The 20,821-nt window shown below is 51.6% G+C and overlaps 6 protein-coding genes across 14 annotated transcripts; 5 read left to right on the top strand and 1 right to left on the bottom strand.

Moving 5' to 3' along the window:
• Window positions 1-3,304: 3,304 nt before the first annotated feature.
• rusf1 (RUS family member 1) lies at window positions 3,305-6,190 on the top strand. Of its 2 annotated transcripts, XM_053851092.1 has the most exons (15): window positions 3,305-3,353; window positions 3,477-3,708; window positions 3,812-3,889; window positions 3,961-4,075; window positions 4,134-4,179; window positions 4,310-4,342; window positions 4,410-4,515; window positions 4,876-4,977; window positions 5,051-5,121; window positions 5,187-5,371; window positions 5,429-5,486; window positions 5,547-5,611; window positions 5,684-5,788; window positions 5,860-5,928; window positions 6,043-6,190. In XM_053851092.1, the coding sequence occupies exons 2-15, from the start codon at window positions 3,562-3,564 to the stop codon at window positions 6,126-6,128; spliced, it is 1,266 nt and encodes a 421-aa protein (XP_053707067.1). In that variant the 5' UTR covers window positions 3,305-3,353; window positions 3,477-3,561; the 3' UTR covers window positions 6,129-6,190. The 2 variants fall into 2 exon arrangements, with proteins under 2 accessions (XP_053707067.1, XP_053707066.1); XM_053851091.1 differs by having other exon boundaries at window positions 3,320-3,708.
• A 320-nt stretch (window positions 6,191-6,510) lies between these two features.
• Window positions 6,511-8,979, top strand: zgc:153292 (uncharacterized protein LOC100003014 homolog). Of its 6 annotated transcripts, none has more exons than XM_053851102.1 (11): window positions 6,511-6,680; window positions 7,092-7,290; window positions 7,357-7,389; window positions 7,454-7,533; window positions 7,681-7,786; window positions 7,889-7,921; window positions 7,988-8,020; window positions 8,089-8,322; window positions 8,406-8,509; window positions 8,581-8,750; window positions 8,806-8,979. In XM_053851102.1, exons 1-11 carry the CDS (start codon window positions 6,616-6,618, stop codon window positions 8,910-8,912), a joined length of 1,164 nt encoding a protein of 387 aa, XP_053707077.1. In that variant the 5' UTR covers window positions 6,511-6,615; the 3' UTR covers window positions 8,913-8,979. The 6 variants fall into 6 exon arrangements, 5 of the variants coding, with proteins under 5 accessions (XP_053707077.1, XP_053707076.1, XP_053707078.1 ...); XM_053851101.1 differs by having other exon boundaries at window positions 7,678-7,786; XR_008413186.1 differs by having other exon boundaries at window positions 6,551-6,680; window positions 7,678-7,786; window positions 8,642-8,746; window positions 8,806-8,948.
• A 134-nt stretch (window positions 8,980-9,113) lies between these two features.
• Window positions 9,114-11,920, top strand: elob (elongin B). Of its 2 annotated transcripts, none has more exons than XM_053851180.1 (4): window positions 9,114-9,196; window positions 10,362-10,496; window positions 10,630-10,738; window positions 11,062-11,920. In XM_053851180.1, exons 1-4 carry the CDS (start codon window positions 9,194-9,196, stop codon window positions 11,172-11,174), a joined length of 360 nt encoding a protein of 119 aa, XP_053707155.1. In that variant the 5' UTR covers window positions 9,114-9,193; the 3' UTR covers window positions 11,175-11,920. The 2 variants fall into 2 exon arrangements, with proteins under 2 accessions (XP_053707155.1, XP_053707156.1); XM_053851181.1 differs by lacking the exon at window positions 9,114-9,196 and adding an exon at window positions 9,222-10,296.
• Window positions 11,921-12,352: 432 nt separating this feature from the next.
• LOC128750678 (uncharacterized) lies at window positions 12,353-15,173 on the top strand. The gene is made up of 3 exons (XM_053851094.1): window positions 12,353-12,671; window positions 12,824-13,061; window positions 13,125-15,173. Exons 1-3 carry the CDS (start codon window positions 12,375-12,377, stop codon window positions 13,817-13,819), a joined length of 1,230 nt encoding a protein of 409 aa, XP_053707069.1. The 5' UTR covers window positions 12,353-12,374; the 3' UTR covers window positions 13,820-15,173.
• On the bottom strand, window positions 12,483-16,001 carry si:dkey-66i24.7 (uncharacterized). 2 transcript variants are annotated; one of them, XM_053851161.1, is made up of 2 exons: window positions 15,492-16,001; window positions 12,483-14,661 (listed from the first exon to the last, which is right to left on the bottom strand). In XM_053851161.1, exons 1-2 carry the CDS (start codon window positions 15,592-15,594, stop codon window positions 14,078-14,080), a joined length of 687 nt encoding a protein of 228 aa, XP_053707136.1. In that variant the 5' UTR covers window positions 15,595-16,001; the 3' UTR covers window positions 12,483-14,077. The 2 variants fall into 2 exon arrangements, with proteins under 2 accessions (XP_053707136.1, XP_053707137.1); XM_053851162.1 differs by having other exon boundaries at window positions 14,959-15,641.
• Window positions 15,177-20,752, top strand: armc5 (armadillo repeat containing 5). The gene is made up of 8 exons (XM_053850967.1): window positions 15,177-15,301; window positions 16,289-16,733; window positions 16,800-16,830; window positions 16,892-17,002; window positions 17,254-18,142; window positions 18,204-18,895; window positions 18,959-19,091; window positions 19,339-20,752. The coding sequence occupies exons 2-8, from the start codon at window positions 16,386-16,388 to the stop codon at window positions 20,507-20,509; spliced, it is 3,375 nt and encodes a 1,124-aa protein (XP_053706942.1). The 5' UTR covers window positions 15,177-15,301; window positions 16,289-16,385; the 3' UTR covers window positions 20,510-20,752.
• Window positions 20,753-20,821: the final 69 nt, after the last annotated feature.

Genomic DNA, 20,821 nt, shown 5'->3' with positions numbered 1-20,821 from the left:
TCTCAGTGTGATGCAGTATGAGATGAGCAGCGTCAACAGCGGGATTAACAGCAAAATGCCATAGAAGACTGCAATGGCGACCCAAGCGCACTTTTTGGCTTGTCGATGGAACCTCTGTCTTTCCGCCGGGTCATGAGCACCTTCCGCCTGTGAGACAGAGCAGACCATTACAGCGCTGCTGTTGCCATACTGAGGCGCTCACGACGAAGCACCTTGACTGAGTTGGTGAGAGCAATGCAGCCGCAGTAGGAGCAGCCGCAGATGATGCTGCTGATGGCCAGTCTTCGGTGGTGAGGGTCTGTTCCACAGCAGGTCCTGGACTCTGGACTCTTTTCCGTACAGCTGTGGCCCTCGTAGTCTGAGTCAGAGATTGGGATCTTCAACGACTCGGCTGCCTCCTTGTGCGTCCAGTCTGCCATCTCTGGACAGAGATCAGTATTATGAGCGCTCATTCACCAACCTTCCAGCTGAACTTTGGCTGCTCTTCTCTCTGCGCCTGCCAGCAGAACTTCAGCTTCATGTTGTATTCTAAACCAGTGATTCGTAACCAGAGGGCCGGGGCCCATGATTGGGCCACGAGCGCCCCCTAGAGGGCCTCTAGAATTCGATTACACTAGCCACGTATGGTGGCAGTTGTGTGTCATTGTCTTGACAGCTGCAAATTTGTGATAGTAACCAGCTATGGAGAAGTTCTTGAAAATGATACAGAAAGTGATGGCTCCCTCAACTGTTTTGGCGATTCTTTCATTTACACTTTACTTATCTTCTTTATGAAAAAGAAAATATTTTATGATATTTAGACATTGTTTTAGTATATTTATTTCATTCAGACTTTTATTCCTGTTTTTCCAAGAACATGACTTGCACCTAGTTCTGCTGCTGTTTGGACTTATCAATGACAGAAATCTTTGCACTAAACACACGTTTGTTTACCTTATGTATGGTTATTGAACACAAATAAAATCAGAAATCCCAGTCATGAATCAGTTCTATTCCTTGTATGGGCCCGGGCCCGTTTGTTCTGGAAGAGGTGAGCCCCGAGATCAGAAAGGAGAAGAACCCTTGTCCTCGACCATCTCCTGACCCCGTGACCGAAGTCCTCACCGCTAAAAAAGCTCCCCTTCGTCGCCTCAACAACCTGTGTCTCACCAAATACACCAGCTCAGCACCAAAGCTCCACACGCCAACCAACTGCCACTACCACCATGCACAAAGCAAAGTCACTAACTCCAGCACGAGCGCAGACAGGTCAGCAGGTTTGTGGAAGTTGTGAAGATGCAAAGACAAAGGCCTTGAGAACCGAGGTCCAAAACAACGGGACGCTCTTGTCAGCTGAACATGAATCATGAAAGAGTTTTGGTGTTTGTGTCTCTCGCCGGGTGATGTCCCAAACTCTGCACACCTTCGACTGCGTTCACTTGGGATGGGCAACCTTCTCAACCCCCCTCCCCCGCCTCTCCCGACGTGATGGGCTGGTTGGCCCTCACAAACTGGTTCCACCGCAGGAGAACTGCTTGGTTTAGCAATAGCCAAGAAGTGAAAACAATCGAAACAGCCATCTATGTCAACGTCGCCGTCGTCATAAACACAGACCCCTGTCTATAGTCACCTCCACAGTTCGTCCTCCAACATCTTCATTTCTAACTCGGGAACAGTCCATCATGAAGAGCTTCCTTCCGACTCCAACAAGCTTGAACTTTCCCTCCTCTACTGACCCACTTACCTTCTGACTGCTGCACCTCTTTCAGTGGTGTGATCAGCTGAGCCAAGATTCTGCTTTCTTATAAGCAGCTCCTCTTACTGTAAGTCTGGCGACTCCCCACTTCCCATGCGCAGAGGAATGAGGAACAACCGTCAGACAGCGGAGGCACTTTCTCTTCAGAAAGTCTTGAGGAGTGCAACTGCTGTCCATAGAAAATGTTCAGCCAGACAGAATCTGAGCCACCTTGGTGGACACTGAGGAACACGCAGATCCTGAGACGTTCCCTTCAGCGACACATGTTTGAACACGCTCAGAAAAATGCTGTCGCTCTGTTGGTTCAACAGAAAACTGGTCTGACAAACCAGAGAGTGATGATAAATGCAGAGCTTGTTTCACATCAGCTCGTAACAAACAAAAGTAGCAGGATTGATCAGAGAGGAGTTTGAGTTCAACACGACTTACTTGGGTCTGGTTCAAGCAGCTCGTCCCCTCCGTCTTTCCTTATCAAAGTGAAATGTCTACTCGTGCTCCGGCAGAGTCATATAAGTTGTTAAGTGACCGAAACTGTGTGTGACGGCTCCACGCCCTGTTGCTGCTCAGGCACCCGCCTCCTACACCTGCTCTTATCCTCCCTTTCCTGGGAAAACGACTCCCTCAGGTCGGGTTTTCAACACATTCCCGAGCGTTTGGGGTCATTGGCCTGAAGCCATGAAACTCACTTCCGTTGCTATTGAGGGTCCTTCTCTGTGGGCCAGAGATAAGCTGTTTCTGTGGGAAGTCCAGGCTGATCACCACCTCCGTTTGGGACACATTTGAGGGGAAGGATACTGAGAACCCAGAACTACTGCTTCATGCACACTCAGGAAGAAGAATTCAGTGTTTAGGTCAGAGGCTGCAAATGGGCCCCTGTGCCTGACGTGAACGTCCCACGTGTGTTCATAACTGGAGGCTGGGTGATTGGCTGTAGCTTTGCTGGTTCGCCTTCAGACGACTCTCCTCCTCATCCAAGAGTGAATCATCAACTCAACTGCAGCTGTTTACTCGCTCCCCCTCTTCATCTGGGCTCCGTGTTTGTCTTGGCTCTCAGGCCAGGTGATAGCAGTCTCAGCAGTGTTGGTTAGCGTCCACCTGACCGCACTTCTCACAGCCCACGGCTCTTTGTAAAGCAGTACGGAGGATCATCTTCATTCCCTCATGGGGACACACCGTGATGTGGCTCAACGTGTTGCCATACGCTCTTTGATTTGTTATTGATCTTTGCTTGACCGTTAAACCAGGTTTACACACGTCACATTTTATCACAGTCAAAAGTGTAGAAGATAAGATTTGACTTAACAGTTAAGCGGACATGTTGCAGACGTAGCTGGAAGTTGGTGAGGAAGCAATATCATTTTAATTAAATAATAGATATAATACTGTCCATCTCAACTCTGTCACATTCATACGTTAATAATATCCACATTATTTAAGCGCCGCAATAATAGGAAAAAAAACAAAAACAAAAACAAACTAAAAAAATGCCTAAAAGGAGTTCCGAGTGCGGCTTTGTAAGCTCCGCCCTCTGTCGTGGTGAACCAATAGAAACGTTTCACATTCAGACGGGGGGCCAAAATACGGAAGTGGTCGAAAACACGGGACACGTCAACGACCTGTGAGCTTTAACTAACAATTCATGAACGCTGCTTCAATGACTGAGACACCATTGTGTCTTTGTGTTCCTATATAAACACGCCGCATCTGTAAGTGATCGTGTTACGTTACTTTTCTCACCAAGACCCTGAGTTGTGCTTGAAGCGCTGGAAACTGACCGGCTGAACTGAACTGGTGGCACGTCTGCGGTGTTCTGTGGTGTGGTCCACATGGAGGCAGCTGCGGGGCTTTGGGCCACTGAGCGATATGGCAGTGAAGCGTCGTGGCAGTATGTGGTGAAAGATGGACAGACTGAGAGGAGGAGGGAAGGACGCGAGGCCGAGCACCGAGGAAACGCCTTACTGGCAGTCTTTAAGGTGAAAGTCTGGTCATTAATGCAGCATTGAATTTTTGGTAAATGACTCGAGATACACTGAACAAGTATGAGCTTGGTGTTCATCTTTTCTGTTTGTTTCTCAGAGCGTGTTTTTGCCTCAGGGATACCCTGAGAGCGTCAGTGGAGATTACCTGCAGTACCAGTTCTGGGACACGCTCCAGGTTCATCCTCCTCCTCTTCTGTTGCCGTCGCCCTCCAACTTGAGTGATATTGCATGAGTGTCTGTCCTCAGGCCTTCTGCAGCTCTCTCTCCGGGACTCTGGCCACTCAGGCGGCGCTGAGGGGAGTCGGGGTTGGAAACCAGGAGGCGACGGTTGCCGCGGCGACTGTGACCTGGTTGTTAAGAGGTGAACTGTTGCGGTCAGGAAAGTAATCGTTGTCATTCACCCACGTGTGTTACTGCAGATGGAACCAGCATGGTGGGCCGGATCCTCTTCGCCTGGATGAAAGGGTGAACGTGGTTTTCTACATTTAAAAAAAAAATCTGTACCGTATTTATTTATAAATCCCTCGAAAAACAAAATGACATGAAAGGCAGCACAACCATTAAGAAAAATGATTTATTACTAATTTTTTTTCAGGAGTAAGCTGGACTCTGAGGCAAAGAAATGGAGGTGTGTCACAAACATGGTTTGTTGACTCAAATATGAGTCTCAATGTAACGTAGAAAAATGTCCGTAGGCTCTTCGCAGACGTCCTCAATGATGTGGCTATGTTCATGGAGATCCTGGCCCCCTACTGTCCTGCCTGCTTCACCTTCATCATGTGCACCTCAGGCATCTTCAAGGTAGATTGTTGGAGCCCCAGGGGCTTTTTAGAACCACCACATCAGTTGCAGCGTGGAGTTCAGCTGCTTCATTCTTCTAATCTAAATTGCACAAAACAAGGCGACACAAGCTGAGATGTGGAGTGTTTTGATAGGTGCAGATGTGACTTTGATCAGATGCTGAGAAGTTACGTGAATATTGTGATATTCGCAGAAGGTTTGAAACTAGGTGTCGGGCTCTTCAAATACGGAGCTGTGTGTTGCTCTTGGTTGCCGGGGGCGTGTCTGCCCAGCACGGCTAGGAAATGAATTAGAATGAAGATCAGCTCTGCATGTTTTTATTGTAGCGACTGAACGCACCACTGGCTTAATGTTTTGCAGTCGGTGGTTGGCGTCGCAGGTGGCGCCACCAGGGCGGCTCTCACCGTCCACCAGGCTCGCCGGGACAACATGGCTGACATATCTGCAAAAGACGGCAGTCAGGTGTTTGCATGACACGAGTCTAGTTGAACAGCATCTGAATGCCTGTGTTGAAGCTGATGCATGGCCCTCTCAGGAGACGCTGGTGAACCTGGCTGGCCTGCTGGTCAGTCTGCTCCTCATCCCACTGGTCACGGACAACCCGGCGTGAGTGTCCAGAGGAAGCTCTGACTTGCTGCTTCAAGTGAAGCTGACGACGTTTTCTCTCTCAGATTGACGCTCAGCCTTTTCTTCTTCTTCACCGTCCTCCACCTCGTCGCCAACTACAACGCGGTGCGCTCGGTCGTCATGGAAACGCTCAACGAGGCGCGCCTGTCCATCGTCCTGCAGCGCTACCTGGACGACAAACAGCTTCTCAGCCCTGCTGAAGCCAATCGGCAGGAGCCGGTTTTCTTTGGTGAGAAGTCCAAACTGCGCTCTTGAAACGTACAACCGTCTCATTTTTTTCATTCAGAATTCAGGAAAAAATCGCCCATCAGACTTGGTGTGCAGCTGCAGGACGTCGTTCAGAGGTGAGCAGCTTTTGTTGATTCAGCACTTCACCTGCTTTTGATTCCTCCTTGGTTTTACAGTCCGGAGATGCTGCGCCTGGCTGTGTGGAAGGATGACAGCCCTTTCCTCTTGGGAGTGAGACACGGTATGTGGAGTGGATTGAGCGCCACGGCAGTGGATGGGAGACTCTTCACAGCACGTCTGGCTCATGTTTCAGGCTACATCTCTGTGTGTCTGGGACCACAGGCGTCAGTGCAGGAGCAAATCCGAGCCATGTGTCAGGCACTGTGGATCAGAGCCACACTGACAGAGTCATCAACAGGTAAAAGAAGCAGCAGCAGCTGCATGTGTTGCTGCTCAGTGGCTCTCAGTACTAAACAGGGATGCTGTCAGGTCCACGCTGGGATGTGGTGCAGCAGAGTCACGCGATGATGGACAGCATTTTTCCCCACTTTCTCAAAGGTGAGCAGCAGGAGTTGCAGCGAGAGCTGTTGATGATGGACCCACTGGACCTCCTGAAGGTTCCACTGTGAGGTCAAGCTGTCACTCATGGAGTTCCTGTCATGTCCCTGGCAGGTCTGGAGGCGGCAGGGTGGGACACCCAGCGGACCCTGCTGGACTGGGACGAGTGGAGGGTGGAGTGGAAGATAAAAAGAAGCTGACTCCTTTTAATTCTGCTGAAATGTCCATCTGAACGAGACCTGTGTAAACGTCCATCCTGATTGTGCCCGCCATTTCTCCTTATTTCCTTTATTCATCTTTGTATTGGGAGCAGTTCATTCGACTTGCAGTATCTGTATGTTACTTTCTTGCTTTTGTATAAATCAGCTTGGTGGCGCTGTCGACTGTCGAACTGAATAAAACTGACTTCCGGTTGGTGAAGTTTGCGTCTTCAGGTCAATTGCAAACGGAAGTCATGGATTTAACTACTTTTGGGGAAACGAATATCGTTTGTATACTGTCGAACAAAATGCATTAAGTTAATGCTAAAAATACAATGTCTGTGATTGGGGCTGAGTGAACACATTCTCCAGTGACACAACTGTCGCGCTTTTACTTTGAAAGGTATATTTCTGTTGTGACGGTGCATCAAGTCAAACTTGATTTAGCATTAAGAAGTTGTCTTCTTTACACTCAAACTGTCCAAAAATGGGTCGATACAACTGCGCGTATAATTGCGACAACCCCAGCGATTCAGACGTGAAGTATTTTAAGTGAGTATGTTTTTTTAGCCTGCAATTGTCTTCCCCGTGCAGCGGGCAGCTAAGTGCTAACAAAGCTAACACGTAAACAGCATCTTACAACGGCATTTGAAACGTTTGAAGGAGTGAACACCATTTGATCTGTCGATTCCTTCTTTCGCTTTTCTGGTCTCCGTCTTGCTAATGAAAGGAATTAAAAATCAATACAAATTGAAGAACAACATCTCTTTCTGATTTTCCCGACATATTGACCTATATATATTGACCTGCAACGTTTTCAAACGTAACTATGAATTCAGCCCTGTTGTTCTTTTGGTCTCGGACTGCCCACTCTGTTATTGCTGGCTAGTATTCCCGTGTTCACTGGTGTTTTCCAAGACTACACAGCTAACTGGAATGGAATTGTTTCACGCCTCTGTCCAGGTTTCCTCTCTACAACAAGCGGCGGCTGAAGAAGTGGCTGTCGAACATGAAGTGGGACGACTGGACCCCGTCCCGCTTCTCCGTGCTGTGCAGCCGTCACTTTGAGGAAGAGTTCATCGACCGCACAGGGAAGTGCGTGACCCTACGAGAGGAGGCCGTTCCGACCATTTTCGAGTCTCCTGAAGAGAACCAGGCGAAGGCAAGCGCTCCACTCTGATACCACCGGCCTCTGTGTCATCACTGAACGTGTCTCTCGTTCATTCAGGCTCCATCCAGTACAAGAAATGGAAGGCAGAAGGTGAGTACGCTGAGATTGTCCGGCTGCTTGGTTTCACCGCATGACAATTGTGTCACCTGAGCAGAGCCCAGCGGTCAAAGCTGCAGCAGCGAAGTCCATCGTTCAGAACAAACAGTCGAGCCAGTCAGAGGATGATGCAGCCAGGTAACAAGCTTCAATGTTGCTCAGGACCTATTTAAAAAGCATGTGAAATACTTGACACAAAGCCTTGTCACTGGAGCTCAGCCAGGATTTTTGCTCTGCTTTCCAAGTGGTGTCATTTGTCCTGATGCGCTTCTGTTTTCTCAGCAGCGAAGACTCGGCTCCTTCAGAAAAGTGGCGAGTCATTGTGGACGAATCTCTGATGAAGATCGACTCCTTCCCTCATTTCTTTCACGGAGACTACTGTGCTACCCAGGTGACCGCTCTGTTCACCTGTTGTCTGCATGTGTTGGAGGCCTGTCCGGGGTGTCCCTCCACTCTTGAGCATGTTTTAATGTGTTTCTTCTGTTGCCCTCAGGATATACTTTGGGCTCCAGATGACAGTGTTGGTGTAAGTCCACAAGAGTTCCGTCCAATGATTTAAAGTTCTGTCATCAACACTTGTTGGTTTGTTCAGGTGAGATCTTCGGATCCTGAAAATGTGATTGAGGTAAGTCTGCAGTTTGAAATCGCCATGATAATGACAAGCTCCAGCAGAAGGAATGATGTGCGTTTCAGGTGACGGGGCCGTGGCAGTGGCTGGGTCTGGACCTGAGAGGACCCCTGCCTAAAACGCCCAGCGGTCACAGGTACCTCCTGACCATGACCGACTTCTTCTCCAAGTGGGTTGAGGCGGCTCCGCTGGAGTCGTGTCTGCCATCGCTCGTCGCCAAGAACGTGTCCGAGGTCATCGCTCACTTCGGCTTCCCACTGGGAATTCTGTCCCGCCTCCCTCAGGAGCTTGTCAGCAAAGTGAGTGTTGGACTCCGAACGTGGTGTCCTTGTGAGCACTTGTCACCCTGAACTGTAGCAGAAGAAACAGCCGTGTTTTTCAGATCAACACAGAGCTGCAGGATCAGCTGACCATCTCGGTTCCTCTGTTGGTTCATCATCAACAGGCGGGACGAGTGGATGCCGACACGCAGCAGGTCATTGACAGGTCAGTGCTGACTCGACTGTCACGTGACTTGCGTGTTGCCGTTTCTGTTCTCCATGTTCATTCTGTGGCAGGATGGTGAACGGCCTGCTCCAGGATCACGCCTCTGACTGGGACGTCTATCTTCCTGCTCAGGTCTTCAGTCTGTGCTTCCAAGAGGACCTGACCACCAGGAGGAGACCTTTCTCCGTGCTGTGCTGCGGAGGTGTGGAGTCTGTGCCATCGCCCCGTGAACCACAGGTCAGCAAGTCGCCCAGGAAACCTCTGCTTGTGACTGACGACGGATGTTTGTGTTGCAGCTCGACCGCATGAAGATCCAGGACAGTGCATTTGTGATCACGTGACGCGGTCACGTGATCTCGTGTGGAGAAACAAAAGCACTCATGAGACTGTATTGTCCAAATGATGTCATTCGCAATAGTTCTGCCGTTGTGTTCCAAGACACTTTTGGATGGCTATTTTAATAAAGCTACTTTGACAGAAACGATTGTGTGAGTTCCAACAGAGCAGCAGGTGAGTCCGGCTGCAGATGATGGCGTCACGTGACGACGGCAGCTGCCTCTGTGAGTCAGCTGTGAAAACACCGACGGTCGCCCCCTGCAGCTTAGATGTGGTACTGCATGCGTATGTGATCAGTCGTTGCGGCGAAGCTGGTTTTTATTTCTTGTGTGCAGTCATCCGCAAGAAATGGTAAGTTGGCGTAACACAGCCTTGTCACTCGGTGTGGAAACAACCGAGCTAAGTTGGGACGAGTGTTTTGAGCGACTGTACGTCCGTTTAAATGAATGTTTCTCCTGCGGAACCACAAATACGATCTTGGTGCTGCCTTTGTTTTGCTCTTATCTCCCGATGTATAAACGATTCTGTCTGTTTTTGACAAATAGATCAGGTGTTAAAGTGTGCTCGCCGTTCAGAGTTAATGTGGATTAAACTGAAATAAGAGACGTGTACTGACGTCTTCTGAAGTCGGCAGCAGCTATTGTCTCGCTGCTAATGCTACAGCACAACTTTGACTAAACACTCAAGAAAGCACCACAAAGCTTGTCGAAATAAAAGCAAACGTTATGTGATTTAATGTTTTCACCTATGTCCCGATGACAGCGACTCTGATGAACGAATATGTCGTTAAGACGAGATCGAGGCGACTGCTAATGTGGCTAATGCTAAGCTAACTCGTCACGACGCTGTGGGCACCGCGGCTCTTGAAACGTCGGATATTAAGTTCCAGTTTTGGTTTCATTTATGACAAATCTCCATTCTAGTCCAAATAAAAACACATTGTAATAAGCAACAGGCGGTGACGCGCTTGTTTTAGTAAAACAACACGAAAGATGGAGGCTAACAACATGCTCAAGTTTTACCGGGTGTTTTGGTTGCAGTGTGTCATTTCACCTTCAGTGTTTGTTTAATGACACTGGTTTTGATGTACAACACGACCGCCATTTCCATTGACTGTGAAATGGCTATTTTGTTTACATTTAGACCCAGAGGTTCTGTCTTCATTGCATCTCCATTTGCCACAACAGTGTTGGGTTTTCTGATCTAAAATCTCGGTGTTTGAATGGAAGCTTGAATGACCAAGGTCCACCTTTCAATGTCACGGAGTGATGATGTAAAAAAAACCTTCCTCTTCATTTGAAGCTTTCAGTTTATTTTCAGTTCAACTCCCACTTTGAACCAGACTTTTGAAAGCAGCTTTTCCAGGCACAACAAAGCCGGTGATGTTTTTAAAGATCTAAATCTGTGTGTGGTGAAGCTGCTTTCCCACTCAAATCACACGGCTGACAATGGTAACTTCGCCAATGGATGGATTTTCAGTAGTAGTAATGATGATTAAATGATCTTTTGCCTCCAGGACGTTTTTCTTATGATCCGACGTCACAAGACGACCATCTTCACCGACGCCAAAGAGTCGTCTACAGTCTATGAGCTGAAGCGAATCGTGGAGGGAATTTTGAAGAGGCCGCCTGAAGATCAGAGGCTGTACAAGGTGAGCAAATGTGAACAATTAGCTTTGATGGATTATTGATCTCAAGCTGGGCGATCATCTCATTGGTCTGTGGAGATGGAACACGTGCATGCAACCGTTCTTGGGAGTCACGTTTTCTAACGTCTCCCCTCAGGATGACATGCTGCTGAACGACAGTCAGACTCTTGGGAACTGCGGCTTCACAAACCAGACGGCCCGACCTCAGGCGCCGGCCACCGTGGGGTTAGCTTTCCGTCTGCGAGGTGAGTCCCACAACTCCCACCGTGGCTCTGAAGATCAAGTGTGATTGAGTGGAGTCAACCGGCACAGAAGAGAGCAGGGGCAAGTTTGTTCATGTGAGAACCAGGTCTGGCTAAATGACTCACACTTGAGGAGTCCTCAGCAAGAAAAGACTAGTCAACTGCTTGTGGGAATCTTTATGGCGTCAGATGACCCTGAGGATAAAAGTGGATGTTGAACTCGGCAGTGCTTTAACTCCAGAAACAGATCCTGAAAGTCAAACCTCTCAGTGGGACTGAGTGCATCTCTGTGTTGCTTCACCGCTGTGCTCTCTTTTTTCTGTCAGATGATTCATTTGAGCAGCTGAAGATCGAGTCCTTCTCCACCCCCCCAGAGCTACCGGACGTCATGAAGCCGCAGGACTCGGGCAGCACAGCCAATGAGCAAGCTGTCCAGTGAGGGAGTGGCCGGAGGGATGACCCGGGTGGGGAGGGAGGTGGGTGGTCCGGGGAGTGAATATTTGCCTCATTGGTTGAGTTTTACCTGGCAGAGGTCAGATCTTCAGCGCGTGTGTGACTGTGTGTGCGTGTGCGTGTGCGTGTGCGCGTGCGTGAGAGGTCGGGCGCCTCATTTGTCCAGAACGCATGCTAGAATAATGTCAGGGCCCTGACAGCCCGGCAGACATCCACCGATGAACTGTGGGAGAAAAAAACGTACCTCGTATTTAATTTAGTCTTCATACGGGGGTGAGGTCAGAGCTGCGTCGCCACCTGTGCTCAGTTGGTCACGTGGCTGGCTCAAGTGTTGGAGTGGACTCTGTTTTTAGGCTTCTTGTTTGTGTCTTGAACTATTAGTTTGTTTGAAAACGAAAGGGGCCAGCTCTCGGTAGAAGGTCTGGCTCGAGGTTGAGACGGCCGCTGGTGTGACTGAGCTCCAAATGGACCTGCTGTTTGAATCAGAACAAATTAAAGTCCTTTTTAAGTCGTGATTGTAGCATGCGGCCCCGAGGGCTGTCGACTCGGGGAGAAGAAACATTAATTTAACTCTGTACCTTCCTTCTAAATCTTCAAAAGAGAATGTGTCCACATATTTAAAGCGTTTTGTGACTGAGAATTATTCATCCTGCAGTCGATGTTCGGGGCTGATGAGTCCTGTGAAAATGAATCAACTGTGCATTGATTTAAGATTAAAAAAGGTGTTTTGCATCTCGTGTGTGTTTGGAGTGGATCTTTTGCACCCCATCATCATCAGCAGGACATCGTTGAAGTTTGTCTGAAAGTAAAAGTGTCATGTTGTTTATAACACGGATTCTGAGAAAATGCAAAATGTTTGCAAGTTATAAACAAAGACCTGCTTTATCAATGTTAATGTTGCCATTGTGTGTGCACACAATTTAAAGCGCTAGTCTGAAATATAAAATAGCTTTATTAAAAGGCCTGAAATATACTTTAAATTGTAATATTGTTCTAATTTTTTTTAACGATTTCAATAACAAAACGATGAAAGCATTTAACTAGTTGTATAAGAGATGGAGCCTATTTGGTTTAAACATTTATTGAAGTCAGGTATTCAATAGGGAAGCCGAGATTTCGGATTACCCCGAAGGCAGCATTGTTAGCACTAGCTTAGCACGACGCTGTGTTTGGCTCGGTTCGTTTCATGGAAGCCGGCGACTGCGTCGTGTCGGCGGCCCGGGCCGTGCTGGACCTGCTGGAGCGGGAGTGGCAGCCGCTCTCAGAGGTCGAGCTGGACCAGCGGCTGGACCAGGCGGTGGAAGAGCTCCTGGAAGCTGAGCTGCTGAGGACGGTCCAGACGAGCCCCGCGCGTGTGCAGCTGCAGCAGGTCGGAACTCTCCGGAGACCGCGGAGCTCACGCGCTGACACGGTGGGACGGCGGAGCGGACAAGAGAGGACCGAGCGCGGGGGACCGCCGGCTGCTGACGATGCTGCGGTCCAGGTAAACCAGCGTGACCGTGAACGCATCATGACGTCGTGTATTTATGGCAATCCTAATATGAATCTTGCATCACGAATCAAGTGAGTCCCACTAATTGTGGTGCGATGTTTGTTTTGTTTTGACCCACCCGATCGTCCTCCCTCCCCCGCCAGCACGTGGCAGCGTTGATCGAGGGCACCAAGGCTCAGGCTCGGATGAGTGGACGAGCTCGCCTGACTGTGATGCAGGCGCTGAACGTCCGTCTGTCGCTCACGCTGCTGAGGGAGCGTGTCAGCTACCGCAGCGTCTCCACCCGCTTCCATGTGGAGAAAGGAAACATCCACCGGATCTTCTCGTCCTTCTGTCAGAGTGTCATCACGCTGGCAGATCAGAAGATCAGGTGGCCCGTGGGTCAGTCCATCGTCCTCCACTGTGAAGACCCTGAAGTCTAACTTGTCCTTTGTGGACCTCCAGGTCAGGAGGCTGCTGAGCTGATGCAGCCACTCCACCATCTCCTGGAAAAGGAGGGAGATCAAGTCGCTCCTCGGGTCCTGGGAGTCCTGGGACACACCCGGATTCCTCTTCGCTGGCCTGCAGGTAAACACTTGGACCTCCAGGAGCCTTCACTGAAGAGACCCGAGGGAGACCCAGATTCCTGGATCTGCCTGGAGCTGGTTTGTGACCACAGAGGGAGAATCCTCCACTGTCAGGTCAGAGCAGGCTCCGAAGTGGACCGCGGCACCGGCCTGAGCCTCAAGCTATGTCAGAACCCGGAACTGATGCCACCTTCTTCCTGCCTTGTAGCAGCTGCCGGGTTTCCCCTCACAACTCAGATCCTGACCCCGTACCAGGCCTGCCAGGGACCCGTGCAGGAGCTTTTCAACAGAACCCTGGAGCAGCACCTCCACCTCCTGTACCGGACCGTTGCCGGGCTAAAGAGCCGCTTCCGAAGACTGACGTGTCTGGATGTAGCCAGCTTCAGTCGTGCCAAAGACATAGCCGTGACTGCCTGCGTGCTCCATAACGTGTTTCTGGAGGCAGGAGAGGAGGCGCCAGGGGCTGAGGTTGAAGAGGAGGAGGACGCTTGTGAGCCTGGGGAGGAGAGTGAGGAGGGAGCACAGAGACGGAGCGCAATTGCAGAGCTTTTGTTCCGACTAAACTCAAGTTAGTGCAGGAAGCGAGCGTTGCTTGGGTTGTAGGAGCTGGTATTCACCTTGTGCAGGAGCTCATGACACTGCATGAAAGAGATTTTTTAAATAATTCTTGATAGTCCTGTTATTTGAATTGGTATAAAGTTTTATTTACAGTTCTCAGGGGCCACATGGAATGATGTTGCCGGGCAGATTTGGTCCCCGTGCCGGGTGTTTGACATCATTGAGTTGAAATAAATGTCATTTGCGTCCATGAGTCCCAGTTGAGAGCCCCGTCTACTGTCCGTCCGTGTGACCCTGCGTGCCGCTCCTGTGAGCCAGGCCGGCGATGGCCTGCGCCAGGTTGTTGATGGCGTCTATCTTCCTCTCCTCCAGAGCCTTCTGCTGAGCCCACATGTTCATCTTCCTCTCCTGCAGCTCCATGTACAGCTGCAAAACGTCCTGAGGCGCTCGTGAAGCGCAGGGCGATGCGGTCACCACCGGAGGGGGTGTGGGGAGGATGGGGGTGAACCTCTTGCTCGTGACCGCTTGCTCCACTTTGTGCTGCGGTTGGTCCCTGCTCCTCCCCAGGACCTGGTGCATGGCCTTGAAGAAGGGCCAGTGGACCGCGGCCACGCCCAGCTTCTTCACCCGCTCCCTGTTCTTCCTGTATGTCGCCAGCAGGTTCCTCCACTTCAGGTCGCACTCGTGCGCGCTGACCGCGACGCTGGTGTCGCTGGACTCGCTGAGTTTGGCGTTGACCTTGTCCGACACCACGTCCCAGAGTTTCTTCTTCTTACACACCGGCTGGTCGAACGCCTGCTCCATTTCTAGTCGCATGTTGACGAGGTGCCACGTTGCTTGCAATGTCCAGATGAACTCTGAGGGAAACAGAGGGTCAGATGAGTGGAGGAGAGCCCTGCAGTCCTGAGGCCTTGGTGACCACAGACCATCCAACAGGTCCAAAGACTGAGCGCCACAGGAGGTCCTTTCTTCCTGTGGCAATAAAACTATTACAACTGACAATTCATCCCTGTTGGATTATTTTTGGTACCTTTTTTTGCATCTCAATCTGTTTTTACTTTTGCACATTGTACATAGTCCTTCTTTTCCTCTTTCCTACTCTTTTGCATTTTACGTTGCTATTTTTGTTGTTTTCAGAGCGTGTTATGTTTTACCTCAGGATTAATGAGGTTTTTCTGATCCTGGCCGGGCGGGACCAGGAGGGTGGCCCTTCCTCAATCTCTGTGCAGCAATGCAATGGTGTCTCTGAAAGTCGCTGCTCCAGCACAACTACAAAGCCACAGTCACAGGTGGACGGATGAAGGGCAGAGCATGAACAAAGTAGGAAGCTCTTAAATACAGTCAGTTCAAAATTGAGGACAGAAGCCGAAATGAGTCCACTCAGACCGCAGGAAGCAGCCGTTCAACCACAGGTCCTCAAGAGTCAAAGTCACCTGGGACACTAGAGTCAAGGAAGAGTCACCGATGCTCAGCAATAACACTGCTCTCAAAACACTTGTAAGTGACCACTTCCACCAACTTCAACTGGACTCCCAAATCGAATTATGAAATACTTTTTTTTTTAAATTGCGACTCCATTCTGACTGTATTCACGAGGAAACATTTCATCGCGATTGTTCCCGTTTGCATCAGTGAACTCATCAGCGCCAACGATGACCCGGTGACCTCGTGATCTGTCGCCACTAACCCGCTTTCGACAGGTCAGAGTCCGCGGCGGACAGCGCCGCCTCCTTGCCCTCTGCTTCTGCGCTCTGAATTACGATCGTTTCCATCACATCCATCCGCTGCATCTGCTAACAACCGCTGCGTCGACCGAGGACTTCAACAACGTCTGCAGGCTCCCATGGAGGCACACGCGGCTGTGAACGCAGCGCCGCGGAGCACCGTGGGGAATGTAGTCGGATTTTGCCGGCTTGAACGGCGAAAGAGCGGAGTGACGTAAATAAAGAACTACAGTCTGCGCGTTACGGCATTTTGAAGCCGCAAAGCGTTCATTCAAATCCAATTGTAGTTTTCGAAACGGAGCGTGAATCGGTGGCCAGCGGTGAGCAGAACTACAAGTCCCGGGTTGCACCTCTTCAGTCCCTCCTTCTTCACCCTCCGCTCCCTCCGCGGCTCGTTGTTTGGCTAAAGATGGCGTTAGCTGCTAACACACACGGCTGCCTTTTGTTCCGACCAAAAGATGCGGCGAATAGCGCCGAACGATTGAGCCCATGTCAACGCACCACTTGAATTATTGTAGAAAACTAGCACACACGGAGAAAACGCACATTCGTCTCCTAGACAAGCGGAGCAGGGCCTTCTGACGGCGGAGGCCTGTTTTCAGCGAGTGGAGCGAAGCTACTGGAACTCCATCTCCCATCAGCCACCGCGACGTCAGGGGTTTGTTTTCCGATGCAGTTTGAACTCATCCGTAGAAAGTGACAATATGCAGACTGTCATTGTTATCCGGCAGAATAACCAGTTTGATTTCATTTTGGACAGTAAAGTATGCTCTAAAGTAAAGGACCACGATGCTGCGGTCTGGTTCTAATAGTGCACTAAAGTGAGTGGTAGTTGAGAAAGGCCAGGTGCGGGAATCATGGCTGCATCACCTGAGCAAGGTGACCACCGGCAATCTCCACAGCCGTCCTTGCCCGAGTCCTCTCTGACCTGGTGTTTGGCTCACGTCTGCAAACCCAGGTCAGGCTCCGAACACCAGGAACCTGGGAAGGACAAGCGCTCCCGGGTCTCTCAATGGCGAGCGCTGGTTGCGATCCGGACCCAGCACATAAAGGGAGACAAAGCGGGCATCAGCAGGTTCAGAGCTCGAGGCGGCCTTCGCCTCCTGCTGGACCTGCTCAGAGACCCCGAATGTTCCCGAAAGACTCTGGACTTGGCTCTCAGCATTCTGGCCAACTGCTGCACGGAGCCGGAGACGCGTGTGGAGGTGAGCTGGCAGCGCCCGACACCTTTTTATGGTTCAGGTTTCCTCATGATGTCTGGCTCTCCACAGGTGCGAAAGCTGGATGGCATCAATGTTGTTGGTAAGTCTTTCACATCCGACTCTGTGTCCATGTCGGGTTTAACTGGATTCTCATCTCACAGTGGATATTCTGAAGAGAAATGTGGCCTTGGAGACGGTTCAGAACCGAGCTGCTCGGGCTTTGGGTAATTTGGCCATGGATTCTGAGAACTCTGCCCTCATCCACTCGGCCGGTGAGTCCTCATCCTGGTGGATGAGTGTGTTTCTTGCATATATTGTGCACGAATCTACATCCGGTAGATTCTATTCCATTGTCAAGAATTGTCGCCGAATCCAGATGTACTTGTACTTTGATGATGTGGTTTTTCTTATGATGTCACCTCATGCCTTTATGACAAGCATAATCCATTTTATGTTTTCATGTTTCGCAGCACTTTGTGAGGTCGTGTTTGTAGTTAAGCTCTTTTTTCCCCCCATGTTCCAGGTGGTGTTCCTCTGCTGCTCCTCTGTGTGTCGCTGTCCTCTGCTCCATCCTCGCCCACCACCGCTTCCCCCAAAGAGCCCTGTCCCAAAATGGAGTGCGCTCAGTCGGCCGCCCGCACCCTGCTCTACCTCTCGGACACGCCCGCTCACCGCCTCTCGCTCCTCACTCAGGGGACCCTCTCGGCCGTGGCCCCGCTCATCGCCCCAGAATACCCACAGGCTTTGAGGCGCGCCGCGCTGCGCGCCCTCCACGAGCTGACCCGAGGGTGTGGGCCAGAGTGCGCTCGTGAAGTCTCCCGCTCGGGAGTCCTGGCCCAGCTGACGGTCATGGCGCAGGGGGAGTCCGGTAAACCCTTTGAGGAGCTGGCGCTCAAGACGCTGGCCAACATGTGCGCTCAAGCCGGCCTGCGGCCCCTCGTCGGGTCTCTCGGGGTCATTCAGAAGTTCGTGGAGGAGGTGAAGAGAGACCTGCTGAAGTCAGGCGTGTTCCTCAAGGCACTGTGCTTGTGCTGCAAGGAAGCTGTCAACCGCGCCAAAGTGAAGGAGAGCGGAGGACTGGAGGTGCTGATCAGGCTTCTGTCGGAGCATCAGTCGCACCCACTGACTCGATTGGCCGTCCTGGCCTTTGTGGATTTTGTGTTCGATGAGACGGCCATGGAGCAGCTCCTGGACCTGGGTCTGGTCCCCCTCCTCGTAGCACGACTGGTTGACCTCACCCGAGATGAGGATGACGCAGCACAGAAGATGGATGTCAGCGTCGCCTCCGTGTCCTCCTCTGAACTTTCCTCCCCCTTCTATGAATCTTATGACTTCCCGCCACCAGAGGGATCCAAGAAGGAAGATGTGGGACGAGAACCTGGTCTGTGCTCCTCCAGCTTTTCAAGTCTCAGGTAGGTGGTGTCAAAACACATGGTTCTGTTTGAAAGTTCCACTCGTGTTCTCTTCCTGCAGGTCGTGGTTGGTGTCTGAGGGACTGATCCCCTCGGAGGATGACCTTCTGGATGCAGACTGGCCGAGTCTCCACATCCCATCGACGTCCTCCTCTCCAAACCCCGACTCAAATCTGTCCCCCATGTACCTGTCGCCTTCCGTTATCGTCACCTCCCCTTCGTCCTCAGAGGGTCCTCTTTCACCGTCGCTGAAAGCCCTTGATCCCTCCCTGACCCTGGGGTGTCAGTCCGCCACCACCCCCTGCACAGCAGCACCGAGTCCGGTCTCTCCATCCAAGTTCTCCTCCCCTCTCAGGAGACGGCAGCGGCAACCTTCATCGGCTTTGCCTCTCAAGACCCTTGAAACGCCACCTCCGGTCCCTCGGAGCGTCGCCTACCAGCACCCGTATCACCCTGAACCCTGGACTCCGGAGTCCCCCATCCTGCTGCTGTTGTCCCGCTTCTCCCACGCCACCGACCCCAGCGCTGCGCTGGTCACCTCCAGCGTCATGTCCAGCCTGATCTGCTACCTCACCCAGCACCCGGACCCCAGCAGCCGCTGTGTGAGGATGTTGTGCCGCCTCAGCGTGAACCCAAACTGCCTTCAGGCCATGGTCCGCAGCGGTGCCGTCGCCCTGATCCACCGCCACCTCTGCCTCGGTCAAGGAGAGACCCGGCAGCCGGAGCGGGTCCGAACCAAAGTCCAGCAGCTTGGTAAGACCGTGTTCCGTGGGACCAACTCCACTGGACCTGACTGACCTTGTGTTCTGAACCCAGGCCTGACGCTGCTCAACAACCTGCATGTGCAGTGCGAGTCCGGTTTTGGTGCTGGGGTTCTGGCTCATGTGATGCTGTCGGGATCCGAGTCGGACAAGCTGAACTGCGCCCTGGCTCTGCCGCTGATCAGCAGGTGAGTCCACACCACATCTGCTGACTGCAGACGCTGAACGCCCGACTTGTTTGTGCGTTAGACGTGTATTTATAGCAGCGACATGATATCTGTCCACGCTTGTAATGTCTGCGGGGAGTGAGCGCCGTCTCTGGTTTCCTCTGTCCACCGCTGACAAGTGCAACACAGCCGTGCTTTTCAGTCCACCAGTTAGTTCCGATGAAAGGAAGATCGGCTCCTGAATGACTGGATGTCTTCTCTCTGACAGTAACAAGTCGCTGCTGAAGAAACTCCTCCTGGACTCCGGCGGTCTGAACTCTGCACTGCTGCCTCTCGGTTGCCGTGACGATAACTCGGACGACTCCGCCCGTTTCTTCTCCAACTGGACCGACTCCCCCCTGGTCACCTCAGACCTCCAATCTCTGTACTACTCTCATCTGGCTGCATCGCTGTGGGCACTAGTGGGTGGAGCCAAGCTGGATAAAAAGCCGGCCGTCGGTGGAGTGCAGTCTTCCGACAGCACCGTGGCACCACCGCCACCAAAAAGGAAGCGTCTGGGCGACGACTGTCCGTATCACAGCACGGTCTCAGACCTGCTGCTGCAGCTGGACGATGACACGCGCTTCCCTGCTAACAGAGAGGCTGTCGCCGGTGCTGACGCTTCCCACCCGGTTGGGTCGGAGTATTTCAGAGCTCTGCTGCGCGGCGGGTTCGGAGAAGCTCTGGACAATGCCGACCAACCCATCCGAATCCAAGACGTGAGCACCGGAATGCTTGAGCCGGTGCTGCACTTCCTGCACGGCTGTCGGCTGCAGAGCTGCGATTCTGACACTGGGAGGCGCTGCCGTGTCCTGGACTCACTCAGGCTGGAGGGCCTTGGTCCAGCAGACTCAGTGGAGGGCTTCTGGAAGAGTCCAATAGGGGAGGCCATGGCTGGTGCCTGCAGGTTTCTGGTGTCTGAGCTGCAGGTGGCGCTGGAGGAACTGTGTGTGTCTCTGCTGCTAAACTCACAGCTGGAAAAAGAGTCTCCTGAGGAAAACCTGGCGAGTCAAACCTCTGAACTGGCGCTGGAGACTGAAGATCCAGCTGAATTAACACAGACAAGCAGGTCGGACCCAGTCGGAACCGAGCCAGCAGGTTCTCAGCTGTACTGGGATCAGACTGAAAAACCAAAGAAGAGCCCAGGAGCCGAGAGGTCCGGACCCAGTCGGGCGCTGGTGGCCGCCCTTCCTCAGGTGTACCAGTTCTGCCAGCGGTACAGCTACCCAGAACTGGGCCGGGCCTGCTTGTTGCTGCTGCTGGGCCATCAGAACTGTCCGCAGGCGCCGCTCTCCTCCGCCCTCGCCGCCACAGGCCTCCGCCAAGTCGTCCGGGAATGTGACTCCATGGACGGACTGAAGCGGGACCTGCTGGCGCTGGTCTCAGCTGCTCTCAGCTGATGCTGAACGGTTGACGTTCAAGTGCAGGAAACTTGATGAATGATGCTGATGGAAGCAATTCTTTTTTTTTTTGTTTTTTTTAAATGGACCTAGATGACTGGTCCTATCAGGTCGGGTCGACCCTGTTTATGTTGTAAAGATAGATGTTATTGGACAGTAGATCATGCCATCACATGTGGACTGCACTTGTATCTGATCATGTGACTGAATACATCAACATGAAACCTGCCGCTGCCTTCTCTCCTTTGTTAGCATTAGCGTACTAGCTACTCCATGAAAGGGTTTCAAAGATGTAGTCAAATCTCCCGCCAG

Source organism: Synchiropus splendidus, chromosome 19, assembly GCF_027744825.2.
Source record: "Synchiropus splendidus isolate RoL2022-P1 chromosome 19, RoL_Sspl_1.0, whole genome shotgun sequence".
NCBI classification, from domain to species: Eukaryota; Metazoa; Chordata; class Actinopteri; order Syngnathiformes; family Callionymidae; genus Synchiropus; species Synchiropus splendidus.
Note: the sequence above shows the minus strand (reverse complement) of the source record. Positions and strands in the feature narration are given on the sequence as shown.